This window comes from Rousettus aegyptiacus, unplaced genomic scaffold, assembly GCF_014176215.1.
Source record: "Rousettus aegyptiacus isolate mRouAeg1 unplaced genomic scaffold, mRouAeg1.p scaffold_m13_p_16, whole genome shotgun sequence".
NCBI lineage: Eukaryota > Metazoa > Chordata > Mammalia > Chiroptera > Pteropodidae > Rousettus > Rousettus aegyptiacus.
In genome coordinates this window covers 31,693,629-31,707,786 of record NW_023416291.1, presented here as the reverse complement: position 1 = coordinate 31,707,786, position 14,158 = coordinate 31,693,629, and the positions used below count along the sequence as shown (strand labels likewise).

The window sequence follows — 14,158 nt, the reverse complement described above, 5'->3', positions numbered from 1 at the left end:
ATCACTACTAGAAATTTTTCTGATGTAACAATCTGATATTTCAGAAACCATAAAATCTACATTTGTACAAACATGAAACTTTTTAAGAGTCCTATTATACTATTTAGAATAAACTCTCATTCTCTCTCTCTCTTTTTCTCCTTTTTTTTCTCAAGTTGGGGCGGGGTGATGTCAATCACACAGAATCATACTTATTTAAATAACATACACCTTTGTAACAGGAAAGCTTTAAGTTCATTTTATTTGCTGATCCAAAAACTATTTTGAAAAAAGAAATATCTGATAATAATTCTAAATTGACTGTATTCTTAAAAGAGGGAGATACAATTAACCACACAGACATACAATATAATCTTAATTTGATAGGAATCCTAAAGAAAAAGTGATACAGCTATAGGAATTCATTTTCTTATATAGTAAGTAATAAGTAATAAATAAATATATGTCAGTAATTTCAGGTTTAATTTTTACTAAGACATATTCTCACAAATGTGCATTTATTTCAAATATTACATATTCTAAAAATTTTAAAGAAATGAACAAAGGATAAAGTTCATAAAATGTAATGACAATGAGAAACAAAGGGAAATCTGGACTGTTAAATTTTATATATTTGTGAAAATTTCCCCTTAGTTAAAATACACCTTCTGAGACAATTTATAAAGTTTGTCAAATATTACACTATAATTTCTTATTTATAATAATAGGAAATATAAAGTGGAAAGTAAATCTAAAACATAACAAATTCATAAATATGTTGTCGCTTCTATCAATATAATCAAAATACATTTTATAGATATCACTGATAAATATTGATTGTTCAAAAAAATTTTAACTAATAAGAACCTTTATTAAAATAATGAAATTCAATTAATTCACCTACCAGATTTGCAATGATATAATGGTATCCTTTAACGTGTTTTCCAATGGTAATAACCTAACAAAGATAAAGAAACAGTTATTTAATAAATGCAAATAATGTAAATATAAAATTACCGATGTTATGATCTAACTCAGAAAAAAACAAAATATTATCTCCTATATTTTTGATAGTCTACAATGAGTTGTATTTAATAAAATATAATTATCAAACCCAAAGAATATTTCTCTCAGAAAAGAGTAGCAACACATTTTAGTGCCTAATAAATGTTGCTTTTCAAAAGGTCAATAACTAGACAAAAATAATTACCTTGGTTTTGTCAATAATGGAAATAAACTACAAAATTTTAAAAAGAAAAAAAACGAAAATCATGCTAAATCAACATCATAATTTTATCCCTATGTAAGCTATGTTTATTTTTTTCTTTTCAGTGAAACATTCAATTGCTGAAACCAATATTTCAGGTTTTATATCCACACATCTACATTTAAAGATAAACACACATAGTTTATAGTTATACATAAATTTAAAAAGAATATTAATAAGCATATAAAAGCATTTTATATGGATCTATAAAATAATATTCCTAAGAAATGTTTATAGTTTAGTTCAAATAAATATTATTATTTCCAGCTTGAGACAGCAAAGTATCAGAGAAGCTAATATTTCTCCACAAATCTAAGTCAAAAATCAATGGCAAGATAAATGCATCATGGAATTGTTTGGGTAAATGCTCAAGCAGTTTTGTACATTAATGAATCAATTTGACTTTTCTCCAATCGATGTCAATTATGAAGAGAGTAGAAATGGTGAAATAACCACATTATAATTCTGGTACTTAGATATTCAAATGTAATTTCTGTTTTTAAGAAAGTAGTCACACCAGTGGAAAACACGAAATGCCAGGGCTGCAGACAAAAATGCAAACCATTAGCTCACATCCCTGATTACAGTTTCGGTGGCTTTCCATTGCTTTTAGCGTAAAAGACAAAATCCTTCATCTGCTGCAAAGTCCAGTGATCGTGCAAGATTCTCCAGGACCACCTCTCCCCTTTCCTACACTGGAGACTCTGGCACTCTTTCAGTATTTTTGCACATAGAAGGTTTTTTTCCATCCTCTCAAAGCTTTACATAGTCTGTTTCCTCTGCTTGGAAAGCTCTCTCCATCACCATATTCTTTGTCTTATTTAAATTAAGGCACAGTGAAGCTCAACCCAATAACATCTCCTGAAGGAAGACTTTCCTGAGTCTCCCTCCTTCCATACAAAGTCAAGTGCTCTAAAGCAATACATTTAGCTTAAGGGCAAGAGCAAAATACCATATTCCACTTTGATATTCAGTGGTAGCTACTTGGAAGGGAGATAGGCCTTATATTATTTTCTAACTGACTTTTACACAACACAACTAAATTGCCTTTTCCAAGAAACAGAACCCTCTGTATTGGAAGGAGAATTCTGAAGAAAAGATGTCCTTCTGCATGAAAAAAATATATATATTAATTAACATCAGCTGAATTAAGTTATGTCCCTTATATTTCCTATTGATATCTGTTGGTCCTCCCTACTATTCAACTTTCTGAATCATGAATGTCTTTTTTTCTTAGAATCAAGAAAAAACATAGTATAAATGATATTATCAGTAGTCCCTACTTGAGCCTAGTGTTTATTGAGAGAAAGGAGGGATATGAAAATTCACTAGCCCTCTTTCTATATAAGAATTAGTGTCGGCTATATTAACAATCATATCTTTGCTTCATAATAACCATTAGTATTACACTAACAATAGAAAATTTATGTTAATTTCTAAATTTTTTCATGGCTAAGTCCTTTCCCTATTTAATTATACCTAGAATAAGTGCCTCTAGGTTTTATCAAATGATAAAATATTCATAATCTAACAAAGTTTAATTCTGTTTCTAACTTCAAGGTACTATGAAAAAAAGTTTTGTCCCTTGTCTGTTCTCTTATAAGTAGAGATAGAGTGAATAAGTAAATAGTGTTTCTTTTCTTGAAATGTAATTCAACCCTGCTTTTTTCCTGGTAAGTTGTACTTCTTGAGGCCTTCCATGACCTCTCAATCTAAATGATCTCTGTAATTTTCTCTCATGACATCCTGTTCTTTTCATTCACAGTATATACCATTATTGTAATTATACATTTCCTTCTTTAAATACAACACAAACATTCACCTTAATGAGGCCTTGCTTGTTTTGTTTAACATTACTGTCTTGGATCTATTGCAGTGCCTGTCTGGCAAACATTAGACACTAGAAGAAATTTATTGAACAAATAAATGAGTGAATCCAAACCAACCAAATGCTATCCGTATGTGAACCCTTCAGAGAACATCCCATCTTTGTTAAGATAGGTACTTCCTCCTCCATGCTCTTAGATCACATGTATTATAATTTGTAATATCGTAGTATTGTGTATGTATATTTTCTTCCCTTCTAAACAATGAGTTCATGGTGTAGAGACACCACTCTCTCTCGCCTTTCTTTGCACCCCTCATTCTAGACACATAGATGTCCTCAATAAATCTTTGTTGAATGATGCAGCCATTTATAGTATATTACTCATTTAAAACACATTCAAAAGTGTCTTAAGAAAATGAGAATAATATACATGTGCAAAATACTCTACATTGTGAATGGATGTTCACATGGACATTTATTTCATCATGATCATGTATTTGCTTCAAAACATTCCATTCCATGTATTCCCAGTTTTTCCTATAGTTCTAGTTTTGGAAAGAATTATTTTCATATAAACTTTCTCAACGTTTATTATAATGACTGATGAATACTAAAAATTTTAAAACAAAGACTAATGGCTAATATTAAAATTCAGTTTTATGAGAATTTTCTATGAAATTCAAATGAGTTGTTGAGGATCACATTTAAACAAGAGGCCTTCAGATTAAAAACAATCCTAAATTCACCTCCTGAGACAGGAATCAAAATTTTTCTACTGAAATTTTCACCTCTCTGGTATACATTTAATTCTATCTATAAGAAGATACCATTATTCAATTATTTATATACCATGACATCCATTTGGTATATCTCAGGGCCTATATTATTATATATCATTAAAGCCTCATAAATATTTATATTTGTAAAATGCTTTGTGTTATACAAATTAGCGAATCTAATTTTATCCTCAAAGCCTGGAAATGCCAAGAAATGCATACTCAACTGTCTATTTTTCTTCCAAGGAGCTAATATATATTATATAATATAGAATATTATATAATATATATTATATATAAATAGTGACTATATATACACACATGTAATATATATATACATATATATATATATATACACACGCACACATATGTATGGTAGCTACTAATACAATGTGTGTGTACATACACTTATATATGTGCATGTAATATATTATATATCAAATATATTACAGCCATCAAAGACATTTAGAATTTATATACACACACAAAAACACATTTATCATCTAGTAAAAGAAGCAAATACCCACTGATGGAGATCTTAATAAATCTTGATGTTGCTTCACCACCATCTCTGGTCACTTACCCTATCTATAAAACATAGCGGATTTTATTTTGATCATTAGTATATTACTGCACTACTTTCTATCCTGAAAGATCTTTAGCTAAAGCAGGTGGTATAGTAAGCACATATAAAACATTCTTATCTCTGGTATTGTGTTACCCTTTAAAACATTCCAAATAAATCTATCTAGTTTACTCCTCAATTGGTGAACACAGACTGAATGTGTCTTTCCTACATATTTTAACTTTATAGCTTAATAGTTTTATGGTAAGCAAAACCCTCCTAATAGGAGGAAGAAATTTCTTCTTGGAAAAATAAATAATGCTTTCTCTGAAGACATAGACCCATTTAAGCAATGATACAGACTTAGTGCATGGTACTGTACTCTACTGTTTGAAGTAATTCATGTAGAGCCAAAAAATTAATGAATTACTCACTTTTTCCTTAGGACCCAGACTTATTTTACTTAATACATGTCTATTTCTTTATTTCTAAGAAATTTAACAGAATTATATTTTAAATATCCAATTAAAAACATCAAAGTTTAGGACAACACACATCACATAAAACTTGAGAGTTGGGAATTATCCATTGAATATATTTCATGATTAGTATGATGTATCAGCATTGTTGAAGACCATCTGCTATTGCTAACTAAAGCCAGAGATAATTTAATTGATGATCTTTGTTGCATCCATCATAAACCATAAAGACTGCTGTTTAAGCACCTTACACAAATACTCATCACAAATGCTAACAGTGCACACATATTCTATATTTCGTGCAATTAGAAAACGGAGAATGGCAAACCTGGTCTACAATGTCATTGACTTTATCCCGTTCACAGTCCAGAATTACACGCCGTTCCTTTTTTAACTCCAGATCTTGAAAAAGTGATCGGTAAGTCTCATCTTTCTTGTCATTGTTAATGTTTCCTACATTGATGGCAGTCACTTGCCATTTCTTTTCGGCAGCAGAATCCAGCACAGCTTGCAGTGTGGATAAGCCTATGAACCCAAAGAAAAATGACAAAGATACTCAAATAACTCAGATTGTGTTGTAAAACTGACAGAGAACATATTTTTAAGGCTGATATTTTGTGCAACTAAGGGGTTGTTGACTCCCCTAAAAAGCTATAGCTATGATCTTTATTAACACTTACTTATTTCCACTTCACATCAAAAACTCTTCATCTAAGTGCTCTTGCTCTGAGTCATAGGGTGGGGGAAAATAGAATCCCCTTCTTAACAGCTCTCTCAATACATTTGAATATTACTAATGTGTATTGTCTGTAATACCTCTGGTTCAGGTAAAATCAAAAGAGATTATATAAATTCCTTTCTCCTCTATATTGGAAAATTGTTTTATTGTATATGATAATCTATCATTTCATATTAATATTCTGAAGAGACTGACTAGATTTTCAGTGAGATGAATCTATGAGTCCTTTGAGTTGAAGAAATAATATCTCTCCGAGACTGATATATTCCCTCCTATTATTTTCTATTCAGCAGTTGTTGTTTTTCTTAGCCTTCTGTTATATCATTTTTTTTTTTGTATTGGGACTGATCCCATAGAGATGAACATGTCCACCTATTAACCAGATGGCAAGAGTTAGTTTTCTAATACAGATTCATTATATTTACTTAACTTCCCAAATGTAGGACCATTTTACTATTTATTAATAACTATCCTTACAGCATCATATGACCTAGGAAATTTAATTTTCATTTTTAATTATTCATACATTACCTTGTATGTAGGAATAAGAGGGGAAAACAACTTGAGAATTTATTTTCTAAAGTTAAATCTGAAGTTTACCACTTGGAAAACCAGTACCTAAACCAGTACTTGTCTTCCACGTCATTTCAGCTCTTCATGGCCAGCTCGAATCCATTGTTTCTATTAATAGCTTAATGACACAAAATCAAGGCTCCAGAAAGAACTCATGACTTGTATAACATCATCTTCCCGATTCCAGAAAGACTTGCATCTTTCACAAAAGAATACCGATCCTTTTTACCAATAAAATGTAGGATTTAGCTACTGCGATCACATCACTCTATAAGCTTTATTCATTTACTAAACTTTATTTAAGTTTATTTACCATGGCTAAAATATGTCCATTATAGGTGTTGTTGACAACCGTTTGATCCTGGAAAACATCATTAAAAAATTACTGATTGAGTATTTATTGGCCAAGAGTATATAAGAGGAACCTAGAATATCTTGTGACACCAGAAAGCAAGGAAGCTCTCCAAAACTGTTAGCATTATGTCAAAAGACTCAGGAGTCAATTTGATGAGGATTACTTTAAACAAAGATGAGTCAGCTTATATAACTATAAGAATATTAACTGCAAAAACCTTAAATATATAAAATATTTTAAATCCATGAATTTGTAATGATATTAAGAAAAAACCATTTGGTAGCCTTTGAAGGATGCTAGGAAACCAAGTCATTATTTTGGAAACAAATAAAGGAAGAGAAACAAGCATTTTCCTGCCTTTCCTATATGAACTATAGTCGGAATAATAATTAATTAAGAAAGATTTTTCTTTTTGGAAAAACTCCAGCTAATAAATGATGAATAAATATAGATTTAGAATTATAACCATCTTGTTGCACCTAGTGAATTAATGACTCAAGGCAATAATTATTACTGCTGCTAACAACATAAAGAGAGAGACGACTCGAAGCTACTTGTCTACACCACCTATGAAGTTCCTGCCAAAATAGTGAGCAGGAATCTCATCAAGCTTCTAGACCTAACTACAAATTTATAAGAAATAAATGGCACAGAGTAATATGCTAAGTACCATAGTGTTGTAATCATCAAAATCCAGAGTGTGAAAATCTCTGTTACATTATAAAAGCCTTAAAAGATATATTAACCAATTGTTATATATGGACCTCACAATTATTCTGACTCGAGCAAACTGAAAAAGAATGGATGATATTAATGCATGATTGTTATTTGTTTAGACATAATAATAATATTGTGATTATGTTTAAAACAAAAGAATTGTCCTTTCAAAACACTGAAAGTTTTACAGATGAAATTATATGATGTCAGATATTTCAAAATAATTGTGAATGACAGAGGGATATAGATAAAAAAAGATTCCTCATATATTGGTCATTAGTAGAGCTGGGTCAAGAGTCCTTGGGGGTCTTTATGTTAAACTCTCTATTTGGTTATTTTAAATATTTCATAATAAAAATTTAAAATAATTTACTTTTATTTCAAATTGGGAAGTTGAATCATAAACTGAACTTAAATTTTTTTTTTTTGGCAAAACAAAATTAATTTCCTCTATCCACTTTTGTAACAAAAAATATAGGTTAAACACGAATTTCTCAAGGGAAAATTTAAATAGAGATCATACGTCATTATAAAAAATCTATTTATGATAAAACGTTTTTAAAAAATTTCACAGATCACCTACAATTTCCATTCACTATAAGTAAATTAAATCCTTTCATGATACAATTCAAATCCTTTTCCTGTTTTTTGGCAATGAGGATAGAATATACAGCTGGTCACCATGATCAGTTCAACAGCTATCAGTGTGCTTCAAAACAGTTATTAAGTCTATCCAAATGTTCTTCCCAAGTAGGAAAAACAAGATAATTTTCTAAAACTCTTCTACATTCCAATCATTATGCAACTTTTCCTTGTTACCTCCTTAAAAACATTACATCCATAGATGATGTTCTATATGCTACCCCCATATTATTACATAGCACTTACAAGTGGGTTTTCTTTCTTCTAGACAATAAGTTATTTCATTTCATTTTTTTTCTTATAAATTTTACCACATACTAAAATAAGTTTCAAGTGATAATATTCTTGACATTCTGTTCTGTATTTCACCATATAAAAAAGTTTAAATATAAATGACAATTTGTAAATGAATTTCTTCAAGTGATATTTCTAAACCTAATATTTATTGGCAGTTCACCTTGTCAAAGAATATGAGGTATAAAAATCAATAAGAATGCATTTAAAGAAATGGCTAAGTTTCAAAATTCATTCATTCTGTGTGTCAAGAGTAACTCACAGTTGATGTGAATTCTCTACTAAAACTTGCAAAATTAATATTATCTAATCTATGAAACCTAAAAAAAATTACATCTATTTATTAAGAAGCTAAACTGTTCAGAAGATACTGAATAATATTAAATTATTTCCTAAGGACAGATGAAGTAGGTCACAAACCATGGCATGATCTGACTCACAATTTAGAGACTGCTGGTCCATGTTTAGTAATCCATATACCTAGATTTGTTTTTTCAGTAATAATAACTGACCCTCTCAAAGTCTCTCTCAACTTGATCTGCCCCTTCTTTCCAACTTAAAGTTTTGTATTAAGTCTTGTGACTTTGAGTTTAATGAATCATCTTGAAATTGAAAAATCACTGAAAATGTATGTTACAAGTATTGAGGTGAAATTAAATTCTTCAGCATAACATAAATTCATGCTCTTGATCTCTTGGTACCATATTCTACTTAAAAGAGAAAGTATTATTTGAGATATGCCTCTTTTCCTTTCACACAAGCTGGCGTAGAAGTATCTTTATAAATACATTCATCCCCTAATTCAGAATATAAACATGCATTGACAACAGGAGTTCTATATAAATGTTATTTTATTTAAAGCTATTGGTAGGTATTAATCATTCAACTCTAATATCTATACTACCATGTTAGGATATTTGAGTTGTTATAGCAGAGACTAGTTTCTTATTACTGAATAACTTAGAACAAAGAAAATTTAAAATGCACAGTTGTTCATCTACAAATAGAAAAAAAATCCAGAAATTAATAAATATATTTAAAATTTGTTCTAAAAAACCTCAAGAACATTACAAAAGTCTAAAATTAAGTTCTAAATTCTCATTTGTCTAAAATAAAGAATGGCTAATCTAAAATATTATTGGATGGCATTACTTCCTCATGTGCCTAATTTTTACTGGACTAGTTATAGCTGTATAACCTATTTTAATCTCCATAAAACTCTTTCAAAGTGTTACTAGCAATAGTTCAGCCTCATACTGAGCTAGTGTTAATAATACTGTGAGAAGTAATAGAAAAGCCATTAGCTTAAAAACAGGTGAAGTCTAAATGTCATAGGTTGGACATTGATGGGTAGAATTAAAAATGATTGCTGCAAATAGGTATATTTCACTCAGACCATGTCTTTCTTTTGAAAAATATTTTCTTTGTTCCATTTAAAATTCACTGCTCTTATTCATCTTTCAGGCACAGAAATTAATATTCATGATCACTAAATCATGGTAGCATGCCTAGGCCAGATTAGATTAATGCATCTTTCCCTCATTGACTTTCTCAGGAACATCTGAAAAAAAATTTATAATTTAGAAGCATTTCTATTTTGTGCATGATGTCTTCTTGGAACTGGAATCAAATCCTTCAGGAAAATAGTATGGCTCAAAAGTAAAACCAACACAGAAAGACATAAAGCATTAGTTCTGGTTTTACCTACTGTCTATAGAAATGTATTGCCTTAACTTTTTGACATTAAACCAATAAACTACATTTTGATTAAATCCTGATTCAAATTTAGTACACATATGTCCAAAGATAAATCTATATTTAATGCATGGCCATAGATAATCCCATTACTCTGTATTTCAAAATCTATTAAAGATCTATCTATCTACTCTCTGTGAGTAGTAAATGCAGCTTTTAGGAAGAGCACTGGGTCATCAAGTAGTGCCAGGCTGCTGCCACACGGCTTGGAGAAGGAGAAGACACCAGCAGTCCTACAAGGTCACACGGCACCAAATGAACAGTTTCAGTACTCCTATCACAGGTAAACACGAAATAGTCAAAGATGATATGTACAAAGATCAGAATACATCTGTGTCCTCTTTTGTTTACTATTGGAATGCATCGTTCTGACCTTGTTGCTCAGCACTTTGGTGGATACTTGAATGCAGGAAAAGTTTAATTGTTAAGAGCAGTGCAGTGAAGAAGCACAGAAGTATTTTAAGTCTTTTCCATCTAGGTCAAATTTAGGGCAGAATGTTGGAGAGAAATTTTCATGCTTGAGCTCTATGCTGTTCAAAAGAACATTTATGTATTTAGAAATGAAAAACTTAAAATATGTTTACCTGATCTAGACTCTCAGAAAAGTTATGATTATTAAATACTAAAAAAGGGGAAAAAAAAGCAAGGAAGTAGAGAGAGTACCATATCACGAACAGACGAAATAATTTGAAATTGTAGCAGGTAGACATGTAAGTTGAGAGATAAAATCATGGAATCTTTTTTTAAACAACATACATATTACGGATAAAGGTAACACAGGAGCATTCTCAGATCGCATAACACTAAAATCAAAAGAGGCTTCCTTGAAGTGTAAGAAAAATGGCTTAAGGACCAATGCAAAGAACCCAGGTAACATGATGAATGCATAAATAAACTTTATAATGTAATATGATGGCAAAGCTATAAAAATTAAGAGAATAATAAGAAAAAATTAGATACCAAAAGTACAATTTCCACGAGCCAAGTAGAACACTACATACAGGTCAAATCTTATGCCAGTATTTTGAGTCATACACATTTATCACTGAAATAGTTTCATATGAAAGGCCAGTATAATACTCTTCATAATAAAACAGTAGCTACTTGATAAACACTTGAAAATGTATCTATAAGGTCATTTTTGGCTTTAATATATAATTACTTAATATGATAACTCTAATGTTCTCTCAACAATGCACTTGAATTCACCTCAATTTGCATAATTTAATGATGAGATTATCTCATCACTCCAGGTTCATTTAATAGTTCTAAAGTATTAATAAAATCATTTTTAAATGTCACAGGTTCTTTTCACAAGTACAAAAATCCATCAGTCTCCACCTGATCATTTCCCAGAACTTTCCTTTCTTCAGTGCCTCTCTTCAAATTCTAGAGTTTCTCATTTTCTATTTATGCCAGCTGTTGTCTATTTAAATTTTCTCAAAAGTTCAGTTTCAACTAGAGGGTACAGTGAGGGTAAAGTAATGTCCCTAAAGTAAAAATGCCACCTTCAACCTTCAACCTTGTGAAATAGTAAAGCAATAAAAAGAATTCATCTTCCAATCCTTTAATTTATCTAGCAAGATTCAGGTTCCAGTAGCATCTCAAATTTAAAATACACCAGTGCTGAACTCATTCACTAACACTATTGAATATCAACTCTGTTCCAGCACTATTTTAAGCATTATGTGTACAGTAAGAACTATATTGTATACCAATATACTGTGTACTACCTGGGATGGGCATTGCCTTCATGGGGCTTATAACCAGATCTTAAATAAAAAAGTATAATGCTTAGATTGTGTGACTAAAACAGTCCTTGGAACATAGTATAAGTTCAATAGCACTTTTTGGATGAAAGAATGAACTCCGCTATTAATTAAAAATTGTGATGTGCTATGTAGAAAAAGAAAAGATAGCTTTGAGAGAGCTGTATCAGATGCATCTCTGTGAAAATGTTATGTAAAATGCTGCATACGAAAGAGGTGAAAGAATTAGAGATAGGTGCCGATTTGAGGTGAAAGAGTTTGGTGCCTTTGAGACTGTGAAAGTTTATTAGAGGAATTTAGCTTAAGAGTGAGCAGGACAGCAGTATAAATTGGCAGGGACCAGATACTATAAGACCTTAAAGACAGCTAAGAATTTTAAGTTTTATCCTCATTATAACAAGGAGCCATTGAAGCATTGTAAGTGAGGGAGCAATGTGAGCAGGAAAGGATTTAAAGACATTTAAAAATTTTGACTACTACTTTGTGGAAATGAATGAAAGGAAAACAAGTGCAGAAATGAAGAGACAAGGGAAGAGACATGATGGCTTGATCTGGAGTCATGGCAGTGAAAAAGAAGAGTGTCTAGAGATAAGTGGAAATTGCATCAATGGAATGCAAAGGTGACAAAGGTATTGAGAATACACCCAATTTCAGGCTAGTTTTATTAACATAACATACTAAAGGAGGTAGAGAGCAAGAGGAAAGGCTATAATTAAACATGACTGTCTAAGCCCTTTTATCACATTAATAAAAACTATGTTCAGAATTATCCAGCACACTGGAATCTATATTTACATTAAATGTTTCTGTGTTTTAGTGTTTCATTCCCCATGGGAAGAGCAAACCTCTCCCTTCTCAAAGTGGGGGGAAAAGTTGTTGACACTGCAAATTTTTTCAGCTTGTTGATGCTGACTCATTTTTTCACCGAGCACTATTGTCGGGACTGGGAAGATGGGGCAGAGAACCAGACACCTAGCATGAGCATTCCTGACCTGGGATTGCTGCAGCAGATGCCTACGAACTGATCAATGGAGAATTGACTGATGGCTGGCTCTCTTCCTGTCTGCCCTTGCAGGTTAACAAGGTGCCCTGTCTTGGTCGAAACAAGCTTCTGGTTTTCATTTGAACCTTTAAATGTTCCAGGAAGGAATCTGCTAAAAAGAATACTTAGATATTCTTACAATACTGGTTCTTAACCCTTTTGAGTTTGGTTATGAATAATATTTAATAATAGAAAAAATACATATATGAACATGTACACAAAATGTTCATACAATTTTAGGAAGTATAAAGAAGCCAAATCATGGACACAGAAATGGTTAAGACAGCTTGGATTCTGTGATATGTAAGTCAGGCAGTTCTGCTAATATTAAATTTTGCAACAGGGGATATGGAAAATATGAGGAAGTGCTACCTACTCCCCCTCAAAAAAATAACTTTAGTAGAATGAGCCAAGACTCTATCCAATTAGCACACTAATCAAAATCATCACATCATAAACAATGACATAGAATTGTGACAAAAGCATAGGTCTGGCATCAGAATACCTGTATTCATCTGGACCACACGTGGGTGGATCACGCGCAAGTTCTTTAACTTCTCTGAGATTCAGTGATCTCATTTTAAAGCGTTAATAATAATTGTTCCTGCCTGATAAAAATTCTGCATGTGTAAATATTTAATAACTATATATTTCCGTAGAAGCTCTTATTTATGTATTCATTCAAATTTTACTTACTCCAACTTTCAAGGCAGCCGCTTTACTGACCTTGAACTGGTAATACAGTCTTAGCTGCTGATTCTAGAAGGTACGTTTTACATTACAACTAAACATTTGGGCATTGGGCTAACACAGTCTGTATCTGTAAATTTTGCATTCACAACATTTTTTTTCATTTTACTCTTAATATGTTTCCCAGATTTTGAATTGTGGTTTTCATTTACACAGCAACATTAAACCATGTAACCCGTGGACTATAATATACTTGTGTAGCTCTACCATGTCATATGCATCAAGTGTAAGCATTGAATCTGACCCATTATCAAGAGATAGGGATTTTTTCACTTACCTCTGTCACTGTCGTAGAGGTATGCAAACTTGTCCCACTGATAATATTCAATCAAACTAAGAAGTGCTCCTTTGAGATCAGGTCTCATCTGAATGACAAATGGATGTGTGCCATCTGTTGGGAAGCTGGGAGTGATGAAGGAAACGTGGAGTGTTCCACAAAATGATGTGATGGTATTTACAGACTTCTTGTCATAAAATCCAAAAATAGCATAAACTCCTCTTGAAAACTGGGAGCAGACTAGAAGAATAGGGAAAAACAGAAAGGTTAGATCATTGAAATTGACATAAAATCACATGGATCTGCTTGAAACTTAATGCCCTTTTATATAAAATACAAAATAATCAAATC

General features: G+C 31.4%; 1 protein-coding gene across 4 annotated transcripts in view; it reads right to left on the bottom strand.

Moving 5' to 3' along the window:
* Nucleotides 1-14,158, bottom strand: part of GRIA2 (glutamate ionotropic receptor AMPA type subunit 2) — a 120,262-nt gene that overhangs the window by 47,480 nt on the left and 58,624 nt on the right. For all 4 annotated transcript variants that reach the window (XM_016138679.2, XM_016138676.2, XM_016138675.2 and 1 more), the window contains exons 3-5: nucleotides 13,808-14,047; nucleotides 5,223-5,419; nucleotides 884-937 (exon numbers count right to left, since the gene is read on the bottom strand). In XM_016138679.2, coding sequence (XP_015994165.2) covers nucleotides 884-937; nucleotides 5,223-5,419; nucleotides 13,808-14,047 — 491 coding nt within the window. The remainder of the gene's footprint in view (nucleotides 1-883; nucleotides 938-5,222; nucleotides 5,420-13,807; nucleotides 14,048-14,158) is intronic.